General features: G+C 40.4%; 1 protein-coding gene across 1 annotated transcript; it reads left to right on the top strand.

The window, feature by feature from the left end:
• Positions 1-3,487: 3,487 nt before the first annotated feature.
• zgc:152774 (uncharacterized protein LOC553526 homolog) lies at positions 3,488-19,061 on the top strand. The gene is made up of 17 exons (XM_063486578.1): positions 3,488-3,563; positions 3,698-3,770; positions 4,805-4,937; positions 5,163-5,383; positions 5,677-5,824; positions 6,649-6,802; positions 7,361-7,489; positions 8,084-8,203; positions 8,298-8,401; positions 8,627-8,755; positions 10,642-10,758; positions 13,833-13,910; positions 15,540-15,576; positions 15,679-16,007; positions 16,214-16,727; positions 17,582-17,745; positions 18,116-19,061. The coding sequence occupies exons 1-17, from the start codon at positions 3,525-3,527 to the stop codon at positions 18,270-18,272; spliced, it is 2,646 nt and encodes an 881-aa protein (XP_063342648.1). The 5' UTR covers positions 3,488-3,524; the 3' UTR covers positions 18,273-19,061.
• Positions 19,062-19,633: the final 572 nt, after the last annotated feature.

Genomic DNA, 19,633 nt, shown 5'->3' with positions numbered 1-19,633 from the left:
CGGTGGCACATCCAGGATGCAAATTTCTCATTTCACCACAGAGGTTCCAAAGGTGCTCTACTGGATTGAAATCTGGTGACTGCAGAGGCCATTTGAGTTCAGTGAACTCATTGTTATGTTCAAGAGCATTGCTAGACTGGGAGTTTAGGCCGGCCTCAAAGGCTTTTGAATTTTCACTCAGTAACAGTGCCACTCTTAAAGCTATTTACTAAATTTCAAAGAAAAATTTATATATGCCAAAGACTAACATGTCACAGGATGACACTGAAATAAATAACCAGTGCAATTTGAGTTCCTCACCATTTTTTTAACTTTAAGCAGCAGTATAAAACCTTTAAAAAAATGTAACATTAAAGTAAAGATGTTATTTGTGAGACCATATTGTGTCACTATTTAGTTAGAATGCTCGTTTCATCCGTCCTTTTGTTTTCTTTTCACCTTTCTGCTCTTTTGTTGTGTAATGAACCTGCTCCACTCTTAACCCCCTCTGCTCTCACCCCCTCACTTTCATGTCCTGGTTCTAAAAAGAAAGCAGTCAGCAGGTGCCACCCAAATTTTATTTGGATCGCAAACTTTTGATCTGACGATTAGGTTATTAACTTGTTATGTATAAACTTAGTTTATATGTGGACTCAAACACTGTATTTATCATTCAACAGATATCAACATGCAGAATATGCAAATTTTCTTGTCATCAAAAGCTAAATAGTTATCCAAGTCGCTACTAAGTGACAGTTACAATATTTATGATTTATGATTTATAGCACAAATCATGTGCTTTTTGATTTTTTTAAATTAAATATTCATTTGCATATATGAGTTTTAATTTTTATTGTATTTTCTCTATCCATCCATCCATCCATTATCTTCTGCTTATCCTTATCAGGATTGTGGGGGAAAAAACCTCACCAAAACATGGCAAGCTTTTTTTATTTCTTAAAAATGTACTGTGTAATTTAATTAGGGGAAAAAACCACACTGATGACGCAGAAGTCTCCAAAACTGACAAAACCCATGTATCAAATATGATACTCTAGGCCTTAAGGGGTTAATGCGGGCAGACATGACGTGCATCACTCAGTGTTCTGCAGGATGTTTATTTCTATGGCATTCTGTGCCCTCTCCACCTAATGATGTCTGTGTTTACAGGCACACAGTGTTTTAACAATCATGCCTCATTCATGCTATTTTTGTCATCGCTCTCTATTTTTCTACATTTCCTTTATTTCATATATGAATCCACAGTGAATGTGGACCTAACATTGTACACAGACCAAAGTCATCTTGTTTATGGCAGACTTCAAATACAAAGACATGCATATCTTGGAACAGTAAATTACACAAATGCACTCAAATGAAGAGTTCATTTCTTTGCCTCTCTGATATGATTCCTATTGAAAAAACATAACTGACTACATACATACATAGTATATTTTTACAAGGTTTCAGCACTGACGTGCATTCTTCATTTTAAATGGCCATAATAACCTGAGCTCTTTTATTGGGAATGGGAATGAGTGTTTCAGAGAGAGGTACAGAGCGTCTCCCTGTCACCATGGTTACTCACTGTAGCCATGGTTACTCATTGTCAACTGCGTGCGCAGTTTGAGAGGAGAAAGCATAAGAGGCTGTGCTGCTGTTTAGGCCTGGCATTACTTTGAGCAGCATGAATGATTTTAAGAATCAATAGATTTATTTGTATTTTTCTCAAGTTTCTCTTGATGGTCTAAATAACTTTGTTATGATGAATTTTTTTTTTTTTTTTTCAGATTAGGCCTACATGAGAAAATGAAGGTCAGACAGAGTGTGAGGAATATGTGTGAATCGTTGACTCAGTGTGTGAGAAACAGATGGCAACCTTGACTTGTAGCAATGAACATGTCAGAAGCACTTCACCAATTCACCGACCTGAGTTTGTATCTGATCCAGTGGCCATTTCATGCCCTGTGTCTGCTACAGTAGCAACAGGAGGCAGCTCCTTCCAGCTGCGCCTCCCCCTCACTTTTTCTTGTTTTTTTCTAAAAAAAAAAGCTTCTGGTGCCCATTGTTGAAGTGCTTTAGCTGGTTAGCAACCACCAATTTGTCAGATCCAGACCAATCAGCAGTGACAGCTAACAGGTGCTGACGTTGGACCTAAAGGAGGAAAGCTCTGCTGTGATTGGTCGGACTGAGATGGGAGTGGGACTTCGCCCCAGATAAATTGTGGCAAACACATACCTAAATACAGGCTTCCTCTAATAAACATTTCATTCAGCCGGGAGATCGGAGGGTACTGAAAAAAACATCTGGAAGTAGAACCCCGAACACCCATGGCTAACGACAAACCTGTGTTCAAGAAACCAGTTTGAGACGATTTGAGCTTTGTAACATGGGGCGTTATCCTGTTGGAAGCAGCCATCAGAAGATGGATACGCTGTGGTCATAAAGGGATGGACATGGTCAGCACCAATTCTCAGGTAGGCTGTGGTGTTTTGAACAATGCTCAACTAGTACTAAGGAGGCCAGAGTGTGCCAAAAAAATATCCCTCACACCATTACACCATCTCCACCAATCTGAAACATTGACAGAATACAGCACGGTTTCATGTTTTCACATAGCTTACACCAAATAACTACTGAACGTTGCAGCACAAATGGAGACACACCAGACCGGTCAATGTTTTTCCAATCTTCCGTTGTCCAATTCTGCTGAGCAGATGTGAACTGCAGCTTCAGTTTCCTGTTAGTATCAGCTAACCACGGCGCTGCACTTAGCAGACAGGAGTGGCACCCGGTGTGGTCTTCTGCTGCTGCAGTCGATCTGCTTTAAGGTTCAAGGCTCTTCTTCATACCTTTGTTGTAACAAGTGATTATTTGGATTGTCTGGATTGTGCCTTCCTGTCAGTTCGAAACAGCATGGCCACTCTCCTCTGGCATCAACAAGAGACCTGAACCGCTGTGAGCGGCAGAGAACTGCTGAACACAGATTATTATTATTTTTTTCCCCTTTTCAGACCATTCAGTAAACGTTCAGTAAAGAGAAAGTTGTATGGGAAATTCTCAGTACAACCTCAGATATTCAGACCAGCCCATATGGCACCAAGCCACATTCAAAGTCACTTAGATCACGTTTCTTCCCTATTTTGATGCCCAATTTGAACCTTCAGCATGTCAGATCTGTTTTAATGAGTAGTTAAGGAGGTGTGCCTAATACAGCGGCCATTTACTGTAAGCATTTAGCTGATTCTGCAACTGAATTATTATAATTTTTGAATGGAAAAAAACAGCCCATTTCAAACACGCGTTATAACAAAGTAACAATAAATCAACTTGGTAATAAATGCAAGAACTTAGTAAAACGTCACATTAACATAAGATCTGCAGAAAGAAATACCTCAGCTGTGTCTCTTTCAGACTGCTCGAAGCGCGACTTCGGCTGACTTCCTTTGACAGAGGCCACGAGGACGCGCCCACTGCTGTGTATGGTTACGTACCTGCGCACGGAGAGCTCACACGACGAGAAGCAAAATATTCAGTCGCAAAACATGGCGAGGTTAAGTGAGCATGGGATTCGCCTGAGTTCTGTAAGTATTTCAGATATATGCTGTAGAGGATTCGTATTTGTTTCGACACTTTAGAAAACGTTCGCTGCAGTGGCTCATAAAAAAGACCAAGTGAAAGTTTAACTTATTTTTTAAATTCTTTTTTAAATTTCCAGATGAGTCCTTCCTTCCTGAACAGCAACTCCACAAGTCATACCTGGCCTTTCAGCGCTGTGGCAGAATTAATAGGTAGGCAACAAGAAATTTCCCGCATAATACAGAAACGCTCCACAGTCCCGTGCACCTGTTGGTGCAGCTTTTCATGGTTTCTTTCGCACCGCTCTTCCGCTGTCGCGCACAAAGTCGGCATGTTGAGCAGACATTTGTGTTGGTGTTAAAATGGACCGAACGGACTTCCTCTTTCACATGCACGACGAGTTTGAGCTCACACGCCTAAAGACGTGTGCTGACAGCTGCAGACGCTGTGTTGTGGTAATAATCGCGTCGTAAAGTAAGGATAGAGGAGCTCGTTCCTTTAACGCTCTGCAGTTTGAAATCATAGCCCTGAGATATTAGTAACTGCTCAACTGCAGTGAGGTTTTCTGTAGCGTCGGTACTCTTACTTCTCGTGAGCATTAACAGAATCAGTTTGGATTATTTTTGACAAAATACATATAAAACGTATTGGTAAATATGCAGCAGTAGCTTATTTGCGCCTTCATGTGACATAAATGGATCGTGTCTGGGCTGTCAACATTGCCATTCCTCCACTCTGTGCGCTCTCATTGGTTCAGACGTGCTGACCGTCTGTTGGCTGCTGAGGCTTTTTTAAAAACCGGAACAGCGAAGGGGGTGCGCTGTAGAAATGCATTCGCACCACTGTCCCACGTGAAAGTACAGGCTAAAGTTTAGAAACAACAAAGGGAGCCACGTGCTTCTTGGAATAAGCGCGCAGTAATTCGCAATAACCCTGCAGAATGTTCCAAACTCCGTATGTTCGATGTTTGTTGATCATGGTGTGACGCAATTGGTGGCTGTGCCCCAAATAGAAGTATAGATTGCAGCACATGCAGTAGCGTCCACAGATCAGCAGTGCAGTTGTAGATCTAATGATTTGTTCTTGGGGCATGAGTCTCCTTCGCAGATCTATAATGAGCAATATCACTTTGACTTGCAGGAAGTTCACATTGTAAAGAAATATAAGGAAGACATTAAAGAAACTAGCCTTCTCATGTGCTTCTCTCGTTTTTCTTATTTCCAATTTCCTGTCTGTCGTCTTCTAGACAATGCCTCAGACCCCGGTGTGTCCGCTAAACAGTTCTGGATAGATGTAGTTCATGAAACGGATCACCTCTGTCTGTCTTTCATCGATAATGGCAGCGGCATGACCCCCAACAAACTGCACAAGATGCTCAGGTGAGACACGTGTGAAGTTCACACACAAGCAAAAAAAGAAACATAGTGTAGTGCTGCACGCTGATTGTGTTCCTTTTTTCTGCATTTAACCCACAGACACACACAGTTTCCAACTGTGGCCCCACGTGTGCCACTTTGTGTCACATTCACACATTAGGCTAGTTTCGTCTTCTCAGCTTGCTTCTCAGTGTTCGATAATTAACACTTGCTCGCTTTTGTGTCCAGCTTTGGTTTTACAGAGAAGGGCTCGGGTAAGGCCAGTCAGCAGGCCATCGGGGTTTACGGGAACGGCTTTAAGTCGGGCTCCATGCGCTTGGGGCGTGACGCGCTCATCTTCACCAAGAACGGCGGCTGTCAGACTGTGGGGATGCTGTCGCAGACCTACCTGGAAAGCATTAAAGCCCAGGCTGTCATCGTCCCCATTGTCCCTTTCAACCAGCAAACCAATATCCTTCACAAAGGGACTGGGAAATATTAGGATACAATATTAGGTTTACTGTGTGAATTTGCTGATGCGTAGACGTTCTACATCTGTATGACTTCCTGATTTTTTTAGTGTGAGAACTGATGAGATCATTTGAATGGCACAGGGTGTGTGTGTGGGGGCGGTGGGCAAGGGGTGACATGAATTAAAATAGGCAGGCCAAGTTTAAGGCAGATAACAGGAAACAAACATATTATGTATATGTGTTTATTACCATACATGCTCCCTTATGTTCTGACCTTAATTCCATGTTACAGTTATTAGTTGTGACCGAGGATTCACAGGCCAGTCTGACGGCCGTCCTCGACCACTCGATCGTCAAATCCCTGGAGCAGATACATTCACATTTTGACTCCATTCCCTCCAAAAAAGGCACCAAGATATTAATCTGGAACATCCGCAGGTCAGAATCACATGTTCGTGTTACATTAAAGTTGAAACATGAAAAGATAAGAGTGTTCCACACGATAAACATCTCCCTTCCACCACTAGCAGTTTGATAAAGCCAAATGTGTGAAATTTGTAATCTTGTTAGATAACTGTCATGATGTCAATCATTTTGCCGAACTCTGTACAACAAAGCAGATTAGCGCAGACCTTATTACACCGTTTCTTTAGTTTGAGTCAAGTCAAAACATCTCGGTTAGAGTTTCCAAGTTGGCGTGTTGTGACCATTGGTTGAAAATACCACATGACACTGAGGAGTGTGCAAGCACAGTCAGTATCAGAGGGAGGCAAGTGGGTACAAACACACATATGTAGTATTTGTGTAAGCATGGTTCTAGGCAAATCTATGCAAAGTGACCCACATTCAAATGGAGAACAGAGAACCTCCTAAATTGAAGTTTTGAATTTTCTCTTTTTCCCCCCCTCAACTAAATTTCTTAGAGATAAATGGTCGACTGAAGTCAAGTTCTTGTAAAGTGCCAAAAAGAACCAGGTCAGGTTTCTCATACCTCCTATTTCACTTCCTCTTCATGCTGGAGAGAGAGGGGTCGCCACAATGAGTATAATCATCCAGCATTTCAAGTATTGCCCTGTGATTCAAATCATAGTAATTAGACACAGGAGGTGAAGCCATACAGTAACTTTGTGTTGCAAATCGTTCCCAATTAATGAAATGTCTTGCAAAGCCATCTGCGGAGCTTTCTAGACAGGCATTACAGCGTGTGCAGTGAAACACAATTACATGTTCTAACAGCTGCTTTCTTTCGTGCTATCCTGAAGAGCTAAAGACGGTAAGATGGAGCTCGACTTTGAGACTGATCCGAATGACATTCGTTTGCCTGAGATTCAGATCGAAGAGTTGAAGAAGGGGCTGAAGAATAGCGGATCCTTGAGAACTGAGCAGAACATCCCAGACATGCATTACAGTCTCAGGGTGAGTGGGTAAAAAAACACTTTACCATCTGTTATTATGTTAGAGCTTTTGTGGTCCATAATATGAATATTTGTCAGGGCTTGGGAACCTGTTTAGGAGGATTTTAGTGTTAAAGGTTGTGATCAGGGTTAGAGAAAAATTCAGGGTGTAGTGGTTGTGGTTTACGTGTGGGTTTAGCCATACAAGTGCTGTGTGTGTTGGGGGCTGGGTGTAAGAGTGTCTTCCACTTTTTGGCAGACACTGAGTACCTCCACACTACTGTAGACAAACTGTCAACCTTGTGGTTTTGTAGTAACACTGCCCCAGTTTCATTAAAAAATAGTTTTTTTTGCAGGTTTTAAATGATAATTCGCAAATTCTAAGAGTTCACTTTTTGTTTGTAAATCATCTTTTTCATGTTTGAAGATTAAAAAATAAACCGGCTGGTGAAAAATGTGCGTTCACGAGTGGATTTCAACTGACAAAAGAGTATTTCATATTTAGCGTTTTCAGTTTTAAGCCTGGCTTCTTTTCTTTTTTTCACCTTCTCCGTTTTATTTGCTTGCATGTTTATCACAGGCCTACCTCAGTATCCTGTACCTGAAGCCGAGGACACAGATCATACTGAGGGGGAAGAAGATTCAGGCCAAACTGGTAGCTAAGAGGCTGATACACATTGAGCATGACGTCTACAAACCCCACTTTAGTGTATCCTTACGCTATGTGTGTGTGTAACAGCCAAATTCAAGTGTAAACAGGAAGTGGGATTCGTGTGACTGTTGGAGATGAAGCATCTGTGTTACTTTACTGGGGTCTGGTAAAAAAGTTTAAAAAAACACACACACACACTTTTGGTGCTTAACAGATGTTCATGAAGGGAAAATCCAAACAAGCTTCACAGTGCCAGTTCCTGTGGTCTCATATCTAGTTATTATTTTTTTTTATCTTTTCATGTCTTCTAGAGAACTGAGATTTTGAAACTGGGGTTGTGTGTTATTGTGCCAGTCATCGGTTCAGCGCCCACAAAACCGAATTTTTAATCTAAACTTTATCTGTTTGCCTATCTAGTATATGAGTGCATGCAACAAACCAGGCCTCAGGGGTAGGATAAGAGTTGTGAAAATTCTGAATTATACTCTACTATAATTAATAATAAAGTCATTAATAATAATTGAATGAAAAATGATACATTTTTTACATGTTTTTCTGTTAAAACAATTACATTAGTAACATCCCTTTAATTCTATGAAATTTACATCATTATTCTAAACTTTGTCAGTTTCCTTAACTGGTTTTTGTCAGAAAGACAAGGTGAAGGTGACCTTTGGGCTTAACCCAAAAAACAAGGATCACTATGGGATTATGATGTACCACAAGAATCGTCTCATTAAGGCGTATGAGAAAGTGGGCTGCCAGCTAAAGGTAAAGTAAAATAATGTTGTATGTTACAAATACTGTGGGGCTACCCTGGGTACCTGCCTCTGCTTAATAAATGTCACTCTTAATTTTCCTTCAGACTTCAGGCCTAAGAGCGGGCATCGGCGTCATCGGCGTCATTGAGTGCAATTTTCTGAAACCTGCTCATAACAAGCAAGACTTTGAGTACACCAAAGAGTACAGGTAACAAACAGCAACAAATGAGATAGTTGCTTTTATTGTTTGTTTGTTTTGTTTGTGAATATGAGCTGTTGAGTTGGAATAAATAGTTTCATCCTGTATGTACAAAGTTAAGAGCGAACACGGTAATTTGATCGTGTAATCTTCAGTCACTGACCTTTAATTTCTTTTTCTGTCATTGTCTTATTTTAAACACATTTACAGTTGTTTCCTCTTTTTACTCCCAAGACTGACCCTCGGAGCTTTGGGCCTAAAACTCAACGACTACTGGAAGGAGGTGACAGAGAAGAAGGCCAGAGAGCGAGAGTTTCAGGCTCTAGACAAAAATGAGAAGGAGGTCCAGGAGGATGTCGATGAGTAAGTGTTAACTGGTTTTTTTTTTCACAGATGAAGTCAGGGCCAGATTTTGAAAAACAGTGAGGTCAGACAGTGGAAATAGTTGCTGTTAAATTAGAACTTTAATAGTTTATTGTAAGTTATGTGTGATGCTTTCATATTACAAATTATAAACAAATAATACATTGCATAAACATTGTATGTTGAGGCTCTGAATACAGGTTTACAGTATGAAAGCTGATAAATAAGCTATGGTTATTTGTCATTTTACCAAGCTATAAATATATAGAAAAAATGCTTGTTTATAACACTGTTACAAGCTGACATCATTGTAGACTAATAATAATTTCTAAACTTGGCATTACAAAGTTTTATAGGCCTATTAATGTGGCGTCTGTTGGCTAACTAAGGTGTTTTTACTCAGTGATACTGCCATTATGAAGGGTGAGGCCTCAGTGTTCTCCTGCATGTCCGTCATTGCTTTGTATCATCAGGTGGTATTCATTGTTGCTGTTCTCACACAAAGCACTGCGGTTGCTGCAGCTGTACAGAGATCAACTGAAGTGGTCATTATGCAATAGGCTGGCTGTGCCCTTGGGCCATTTCTCACCATACAGCATAATCCTTTTTTTAAAATTCGTCTTTAAATTTTATTTCTAGTTCTAAAAAACAAAACTGCGTGGTGTTGTAGTGGTTAACCCTGTCGCCCAACGACAAGAAAGTTCCTGGTTTGAACCCTGTGTGGAGTTTTCATGTTCCTCATGTGCTCGCGTGAGTGCCCTCTGGCTACTTCCTCCGACAAACCAAAGATAGCATGTTAGGCTTACTGGTGACTTGAAACAGGCCATGGATGTGAGATGTGAAGGGCTTGAAGTGTATGGAATGAGGTACTGTATGGTGTGTTTTGACTTGTAGTCTAGAGCACTTGGAGTGGTCAGTAAGACTAGAAAAGCCAGTCCATCACTGGTATAACGAGTATAGACCCAGACCTAGCTAGATACTGATATAGCTGTAGTGCAACACTCATCCGGTTCATCTGGCTCTAAATACGTGCCGAGTATTAAGTGTAGTTCAAACAGAAAGTCTAAATGTAGAACTCAGAAAGGTAGGAAAGGTAAATAAAGGTTGGGTGACAAGTATAAATAACTAGGGTGGAGTAGACAGCTAGAGGAATAAAAAAGTAACGGATGCCAAAAAGCTAGACACATGGTAAATAGTACTATCAAAGGAGGAAATAATAAAAAAAAACCTCAATAAACCCTTACACTGCGTTCAGTGGCACCCAATATTATTGGTGCTCTGCTTTTCTATACAGGTGGTTTACAAACATGTCACTGCTGATAATCTAACACTCCTCACTCACCCATCAAATAAGATCAGTGTACTTCAAAGCCCCTCTGTTCCACATCGTCGCACACTGTTTTGAGGAAACGTGCTGTTCAACTCGGAAGGGTTTCCCACAGTTTTCAGGTTTATTCATGACCAAAACGTAGAGTGTAAATAACATATCCTCATTCCAAAGTTCAGTTCAGCCGCAGGTCAGTACATGCTAGAACTTGGCTATTTATCAAAGTCATAATATCATATCTATATTAAACCAGAGGACTGAGACTCAGCCTCTGGGGTAAAATTACAGAGACAAGGAACATAAAAATATGATCTATATGATCCGTTAAGCCAAAAGTTTATAGATAGATAGATAGATAGATAGATAGATAGATAGATAGATAGATAGATAGATAGATAGATAGATAGATAGATAGATAGATAGATAGATAGATAGATAGATAGATAGATAGATCTTGAAGAGATCTGTTGTGTGCACAAGTCTAGACTTACTGAGATAAAAATAGTTAAGAATATCATTATTGCCAACTTCAGCTTACTGACAGCTGTTGTATTTACAGGGGTCCCATGTGGTTACAGTGTGAAGAGTGTCTCAAGTGGCGAAGCATCCCTGACGGCTTTTACAAAATTGCTCCTGAGAGCTGGACCTGCAGCCAGAACCCAAATTCACGTTACAGGTGGGCATTTCATATTATTTCTCATGATTTTAACTGCACCATTGTCTTGAGTGAGAAACACAATTACATAATGAATGCAAAAGCTGGATCATGTTCAACAACACTGAGTTTTCAGGAGCAACATTACACTGCTGGAAAACCTAATTATTTGTGTCAGGCAGCATTTGTCAGTCCATTCTTCTTATTCTTCTTTCGGCTGCTCCATTGCTGGGCCGCCACAGCAGATCGTCAACTTCCACGTAACCCTAACTCCTAACATCCTCCTCTGTCACGCTAACTTTCTAGATGTCTTTCACTACATCCATTTGTCTTCTCGGTGGTCTTCCTCTTTTCCTCCTGCCTTGCATCTTCATCTACAGCATCTTTGTCCAATACATACATATATATAGGGTGGGCCATTTATATGGATACACCGTAATAACATGGGAATGGTTGGTGATATTAAAGTCCTGTTTGTGGCACATTAGTATATGTGAGGGGGCAAACTCCTCAAGATGGGTGGTGACCATGGTGGCCATTTAGAAGTCGGCCATCTTGGATACAACTTTTGTTTTTTCAATAGGAAGAGGGCCATGTGACACATCAAACTTATTGGTAATGTCACAAGAAAAACAATGGTGTGCTTGGTTTCAGTGTAACTTTATTCTTTCATGAGTTATTTACAAGTTTCTGACCACTTATAAAATGTGTTCAATGTGCTGCCCATTGTGTTGAATTGTCAATGCAACCCTCTTCTCCCACTCTTCACACACTGATAGCAACACCGCAGGAGAAATGCCAGCACAGGCATCCAGTATCCGTAGTTTCAGGTGCTGCACATCTCGTATCTTCACACCATAGACAATTGCCTTCAGATGACCCCAAAGATAAAAGTCTAAGGGGGTCAGATCAGGAGACCTTGGGGGCCATTCAACTGGCCCACGACAACCAATCCACTTTCCAGGAAACTGTTCATCTAGGAATGCTCGGACCTGGCACCCATAATGTGGTGGTGCACCATCTTGCTGGAAAAACTCAGGGAACGTGCCAGCTTCAGTGCATAAAGAGGGAAACACATCACCATGTAGCAATTTCAAATATCCAGTGGCCTTGAGGTTTCCATTGATGAAGAATGGACCCGTATCGTTGCACCCCATATACCACACCAAACCATCACTTTTGTTGTTCCAACAGTCTTGGAGGGGTCCATCCAATGTGGGTTAGTGTCAGACCAATAGCGGTGGTTTTGTTTGTTAACTTCACCATTCACATAAAAGTTTGCCTCATCACTGAACAAAATCTTCTGCGTGAACTGAGGGTCCTGTTCCAATTTTTGTTTTGCCCATTCTGCAAATTCTGTGCGCCGATCTGGGTCATCCTCGTTGAGATGCTGCAGTAGCTGGAGTTTGTAAGGGTGCCATTTGTGAGTAGCTAATATCCGCCGAAGGGATGTTCGACTAATGCCACTCTCCAGTGACATGCGGCGAGTGCTACGCTGTGGGCTCTTGCTGAATGAAGCTAGGACAGCCACTGATGTTTCTTCATTAGTGACAGTTTTCTTGCATCCACATTTTGGCAAATCCAACACTGAACCAGTTTCACGAAACTTAGCAAGCAGTTTGCTAACTGTAGCATGGGAGATGGGTTGTCTCGTACGGTGTTGAAATCTTTTGAACACGTGAAATCTGCTGCAATGACCCGGTTACTGTGTTCACCAGATATCAACACAATTTCGATCCGCTCCTCACGTGTTAACCTTTTCGACATGTCAATGGCTGTGAACAAAGAAACTTGTAAATAACTCATGAAAGAATAAAGTTACGTTGAAACCAAGCACACCATTGTTTTTCTTGTGACATTACCAATAAGTTTGATGTGTCACATGGCCCTCTTCCTATTGAAAAAACAAAAGTTGTATCCAAGATGGCCGACTTCTAAATGGCCACCATGGTCACCACCCATCTCGAGGAGTTTGCCCCCTCACATATACTAATGTGCCACAAACAGGACTTTAATATCACCAACCATTCCCATTTTATTACGGTGTATCCATATAAATGGCTCACCCTGTATATTTGTCCACTGCCTCCTCTGCACATATCCAAATCATCTTAGCTTTGTCTCTAACTTTGTCTCCAAGCTGTTCAACTTGAGCTGATATATTCATTTCTAATTTCGTCCATTCTGATCATTTACAATGTAAATCTTGATATTTTCAGCTCAGAGCCACTGCAAACCATACGTAATACCATCTTGTAAACCTCGCTCTTGATGCTGTTCTTCTGTCACAAATCATCAACTCCACCCTGGCTGCACTCTCTTCTTCCCCTCTCTTGTGTGTGTTCGCCTTTTCGCTCGTCTCCCTCTCATTCACACACATTTTGTCGCTTCTGCTTGCTTTCATTCCTCCTCTCTCCAGAGCATACCTCCACCACTCCAGGCTCGCTTCCACCTGCTCTCACTGCACATCACAATGCCATCTGTGAACACCATAATCCATGGTGTCTTTGTCGTGGAGTGTCTCTGTCTGGACTCTGTCTGGACACGGCAAACTTGATAGCTGAACCTTAGCTCTTCCTCTGATATACTTCTCATTTTATCAATTAAAGCTAATCAGCTACCAGGTAACTTAACAAGCATGTTCTAATCTTGCTAAACTTAATATTTCAAATTTTAGTATTGTCTTAATGAAGTCAGAGCACAGAGTGGAGACACTGAATTTTAGCAGGCAGGAAGACCTTCTGAAAACCTCTTTTTTTTCTTGAGCTATTCTGTGGACTTAGAGGTCAAGATATTTTAGCCTCTTCAGCATCAGTAGTCACCATTTCCTTTTTTTGGTATATGTCTTTAATCCTTTAACTCTGCATGGTCATATTTTAGCGCTCTCTGTGGTTAATAGATTGAGCACGAGCCCTTTCTGAACCCTACGTGTCTTTTGCGTTCTTTTTCTCCCTTGTTTACTTTTTATTTCACTGCTTTTCTTAAAAAGACAGATATTTCTAATGGCTCGTATGACGCAAAACGTCATTTTAATTTTTCGCCCAAGCCACTGCTGACTGAATTGAAAGTAAGCACAAGTCTCTTTGTCTTTACAGAAGCTGCTCGTCACCAGAGGAAACAGAAGAACATGAGGAGCTGTTAACACCGAGCTATCAGAAAAGCCACAAGAAACTGTAAATTCCCATTTCTTTACACCTCTGAAACTTTGACTATGTGAAAATTCGTACATGGACGGATATATCGCACTGCAGCTCTTTCTGCATGCCTGCTTGCTCTTGTGGGTTCACATGCCGTTTTGTGGTTTCATGCACTTATTTCCGGCAGTTGTCCATGTGACTTTAAGCATGCGTGTCTGAGAAAAGTTTACTTGTGCTGTCCTCTAACTGATAAGAATCTGTTAGCTCTTTAAAATATGGTACTATGTTGCTCATCAGTACACAAAACGCTTTAAGTCTGTTATTTAGACACTTAAGCGGAAGTCAGCAGAAAGGGTAACATCTAATTTTAAATTAGATTTAATTTTAAATTAATTTTAAATTAGCTTAAATTTGGCAACTTTTGACAGAAATCTGTTAGATACAAATGTACTAAGATAAACCACAAGGTTATAAACCGCTCACTGACAGCAGTTAGTGAGTGATGCAGAGACTAAAGTGACTGTGGTCTGCCCATAGACTGTATGTAAAAGATGGATGTGACTTGAACCTAAAATCTTCCTAGTGGACAACAGGGGGGGACTACTTAGGTAACAAAAAGAAACCTGATGGTCTGTGACAAAAACAACCCTACTGCTTAGTTCCTTAGTGCTTAGTAAACACTTTCCAGATGACTTTACGGTCTCAATTCCTAGTTTCAGGCCTCGCTTGTTGCAGCATAATTTTTGTTTTATAACTAAATAACTGAGAAATATTCTATTTAACTTATCTGATCTTAATGTCAGGGACATGAATCTTACACCATGAAACTCTGACTGTTTTACAGCCCTGGGTATTTGTGTGGCATTTACTTACAGCATTACTTACTCTTGAAAGTTAACATGTTTTTTTTTTCGGTGCATGGTTACTCAGACTTCCTCCCACAGTCCAAATGTATTCTTTGCTAAGGTAATTCTAAATTGGCTGTAGGTGTGAATGGTTGTTCGGGTCTCTGCGACAACCAGTCGAGGGTATACCCCAGCGTTACCAGATACTGCTGATGGTTTCCAGCCCAAAGCCTACTTAAAACCACCACCATGGACACAAAGCTGCCCAAGATATTGTTTTACGTTTAGTTTTAATCACCGCTGCACGGCATCGTATTCAGAAAATCCAGTGCACGCAGGAGTCACACACAAACAATCCTTAAATCAACAAATAACAGCAAGAGCGAAGTGTTCTACTAATCTTACAGACAACTTGATTCATCATGTCTGATTAGGGCTCAGATTTACTAAGCAGAATAGCTTGTGTGCGCAATCCCCGAATAGCCTTCATAGGTTCAGTTAGTTAGTTACTCTCCTCCCTGTATTTTGCACCTTCAGAAAGGAACTCCCGGAAATGCATATGCAACAGGGTCAGCTGTGAGTTCCCGCCACTTACATGCAATCTTCTCACTGCATTCGTTTTTATACGCACAGTAGTTTATTTAAAAAAAACACAGTTTGTAACGCATTACTAACGTTTAAATTAACCTATAAAATGTATGTATTTGAAAAATTTATCCCAAAACGGTGCCAATGAAATTCCATTTTTAAAGCAGAGAAAATTATATTTACAGACAATAAACCAGAGCATAACGTGATTATCCTTGTTTTTATCCTGCAGAGAGTACTCCAGAGGCACAAAACGAAAATCATTAGAGGTATGTAAATTTGTTTGTTTCTTATATTTGTTGTGTTTTTCTCACCGACAGTAAAGGTCCCGTACTGTATCTCACAGGTGCGTTCTGCTGTTTTCATTGCAGGCGTCTGAGTTACAGGAACAAGCGTCTAAACATCAAATCGTCCTACGGAGTTCATCTAAGCCCACCAAAGTGGAAAACGCAGATGAACTCACAGATCTAAATGACACTTTCGCGAATGACGACGCGGAGTCACAGTCGGACATGGACACGCAAACACAGGAGGAGGCCGCTGGAAGAGACACAGTCACTAAAAAGAAGAATGAAATTGCAAAAGGAGCGTCGCCCGAGGAAAATGAGATAAGTGACAAGAGGCTTCAGGATGAAGAGAGCGACAAAACGGAAAACGCAGACATGGAGACAGAAGAGGAGGAGCACTTAGAAACTTTAAGGTGGGGAAAGATTGAATCAAATGAAAAAGAGAATCTAATTCCAGTCTAATCCAAGTGTATTGATCCAAACTTGTGCTTTAGATAATGGTTGGATATAGTGTAGTAATTAAATTATATATATATATATATGTGTGTGTGTGTGTGTGTAGATAGATATATCAGTGTTTAATACCTTGTATTAACCGATTAACCCTTGTTTTTTGTAGCCCCAAAAGGAAGTCAGATTCAATATTTTACGGTGTTAAAAAGAAGCGGTACCTTTGGAAGCTTCACCAGCCTGATTCAGGAGTTACGGATAAGGAGTTGCATTCTGGGAAACAAAGTGATATATTCAAGACATTATCCCCAGAAAAAAACAAAAAGGACGCCAGCAGCCGGGTAGAGAACTCGGACACAAACCCGCCGCAAACCCACACCAGCAACACGTGGCAACACTCACTCCCCTCCACACAGACTGTGATGGTGCCCCCGCTGAGCCGAACAGAAGGGCAGCAGAGCAGGGTGCTGCCCACGGAAGGGGTTAACCGGGAGGCTAAAATGCAGAGGCTGGTTGGGTTGGAGAAAGAGGCTGAGAAGCTCCGCAGCCTTCTAGGTCTGGAAATCACAAAGACAACTCAAGGAACGATGACAAATGATGACAGCGACGAAAAAAGTCCAACGCAGACGCTGGCGAAACCGACGGGACACAAAGAAGTCGGCTGTCAGACGGACATGGCTGAGGTCAGAAACCATTTATAACCATTTTTGCCTTTTTAGTTGATTTAAATGTTGGTTAGACTAAAATGTAATGTAATCACATTTACTCTATCATGATTTTCTTTTGATTCTCATCATTCCTTCTTGTAATGAGCCTCTTTTGATATTTGCTTTTAGTAGTTATTAAACACTTGAAGGACATGTAATAATAATTCTTTCTGGTTAAAGTGGCCTGAATAAATTGATTTAAAGCATATATTTTCAACAATATAGAGTTTCTAGGTGATATCTTTTCACGCCCCGCTACTTTATTTAATCATTAGCAGTTATTAAATCTGGCTCTCTCTCTTCCATAGTTTCCTTTTGTCCCGTCTCTCTCTCGTCTCCCTTTTCTTTCCTCTCACTACCATCCGGTCACAGCGGATAGCTGCCGCTCCCTGAGCCTGATTCTGCAGGAGGTTTCTTCCTGTTAAAGGGGAGTTTTTCCCTTCGCACTTTCACCAAGCCCTTGCTCATAGAGCATCGTATGATGACGTCATTTTTTCTGATGTTGTAGGGTCTTTTTACCTTACAATATTAAGCACCTTGAAGTGACTTTTTTGTGATTGGAGCTTTAAATTAAAAAAAATTGAAATTTGATTTGACTTGCAGAGCTGAATTTAGCTACTAAAATATATTAATCTAAGGTAATCCCAAGTATAAGGTTTGATCATCTTAATAAGTAGTTTCGTAATCATATGAATAAATCAAGCACAAAAGAGTGAATTATTAAGAAGAATGACAAATACTGCAGTGTAATGTGATTTATTTTAAACCAGTTAAATCTGATTTAAATGAAATCTAAATGAAAACTTTGATTATCTCCTGCTGTCTATCAGTGCTCTACTTCATCCTCTGGCCTGACTCACACTGCAGAACTTCACGGGTTAAAAGCTTTGAGTGAGTCCAGCAACCAGCCTGAACTGAGCAGAGCCAGGAAGGAAAAGACTGACAGCCAGACGAGAACAAGAGTCAGTGACACTGAGGCCTGTGAAGACAACAGGTGAGTGCGCTATACAGGCATCCACATGCAGCTGTGTAGACAGGGATCCCAAGCTATATATTGATATTGTTCTAATTTGAATGTCTAATCCTTAATTTATATTTACCTTCACCTGCACAAGGTACGTGTAGATAAATGGATCGAGTATCAGTCAAGACTGCGATTTATTTCACTTCAACTTGATAGGTTTTAACAGGTTTTAACAAAGTGATAAAGGAACACCTCGTAAACATCTCACTTGTAGCCTTTTACACCTATTTATACACGATACAAAAGCTCAGTTCTCCCAGAAAAGATTTTCTTCGAACAAGAAGTGAAATCTGAGCTGTTCGGGTTTCTTGCTGTAGTGACAAATCTGTTGTACGCTCAGGTCTGTGCAGGAGAATCTGCATGACATCCGCAACAACGTGGTAGTGCTTCTCACGGCCCTCCTGCCCCAGCTGGACCTGACCGGCATCAGCCTGGAGACCAGTGATGTAGACAACATCCTGCAGCAGATCATAGAGGTCAACTCCCTGAAGCTATGATCAGTAGTCCAGCAGAAGTCAATTATTATTTGTTGTGTTACACATACTTACACAAAGTTTGGATCAATTAAACCATTTCTTACTTCAGTATACAGTATGCATATGGTAATAATTCTCTTTCTGTTGATTTGGAGAGTAATGTCATTCCCATGTTTTTCATAGTCCTGGTGCTGCATGTGGATTACGTGTATAATAATGAAGATTATAAAACCTGGTAATATTTGTGTTCCGTGTGGTAATCAGTTTGCAGTGTTAAAATAAAAGACGTGTATCGAATTACTTTACCTCAATGTCTTTCAAATTACAGTTCAGGTGTATAAAAAATTGACCTGCACTGATTACTATATCAAGCTGCGAGTGCCAAGAGTTCTTGTTAAGCAAGAGGCTGGGAAAAGGAGACAGGAGAAATGTTAAATACTAGTTTGCAAACCGTTTTTATAAAGAGAGCTAAGAGGAAAAGTTGTAACTTAAATTCTTGTAATTAACTGTCATGGTCAAGTTACCAAGTCTGACTACTCGTACTTATGAAGCTGTCTTGTACATATGGCAAACGGTTGTCACGTCATTTTGAATACTTGTGCAGTATAATCTTTAAGAAACATAAGCATGTTGGTCATAATGTCAGTTAGAAAATATGAGTTTTTTGTCTCAGTTCATCCATTAATTTTTTAACTATTGCTTTTCATTGTTCTGCTTCTTTTGTTGTTGTTTTTTAATTAGCTATTTAAGTTGCTGTACACACTCGGTTGCTGTTTTCTAAACAGGATTTGTTACGTTTGCATTAAAATATTGAAACCAGTTATTGCTCACTGCATCTCCGTTTTTAAGCTACTCATGGGTTCAATAGTGAGATTAAAAATGTGCCTTGGGAAGGTTTTCAGTACTTTTTCTTTTTGACCACAAGGTGACAGTAAAGCCTCTCAAAGAAACCTTGGAGAGGAAGGTAGAAAATTCTTTGCTTGGTTGGTTAAGTTTCGACCATCCAGGGCATACAGTAATTGAATCTTTTAATATCTTGTATTGAAACTAAGTGGCATCTGCGCAGAGTGAATGGTATTATATTACACAATAGTTTGATACTGCATTAACAGTGTACCGCACAACCAACCAACACACCCTGGAAAATATTTCTTTTCTGTCTCTTTGACATTTTTGTAAACACTACACAGTGCATGAAGAACGTATGAAGGGATATATTGATGAAATGTGTGTAGCGATAATTTATTGTAGAGGCACAAAGTTTCATAATGCAGGTATTCATTTATTGCTATTGTTTGGCTATTAAACATTGGAAACTCATTATGGCACGTTAATAGCAAAACTATTCTTGCTTCTGGGGTTTTTTTTTCTTTTTATAAAGT

Source organism: Pelmatolapia mariae, linkage group LG2 (genome assembly GCF_036321145.2).
Source record: "Pelmatolapia mariae isolate MD_Pm_ZW linkage group LG2, Pm_UMD_F_2, whole genome shotgun sequence".
In the NCBI taxonomy this organism is placed as follows: Eukaryota; Metazoa; Chordata; class Actinopteri; order Cichliformes; family Cichlidae; genus Pelmatolapia; species Pelmatolapia mariae.
Note: the sequence above shows the minus strand (reverse complement) of the source record. Positions and strands in the feature narration are given on the sequence as shown.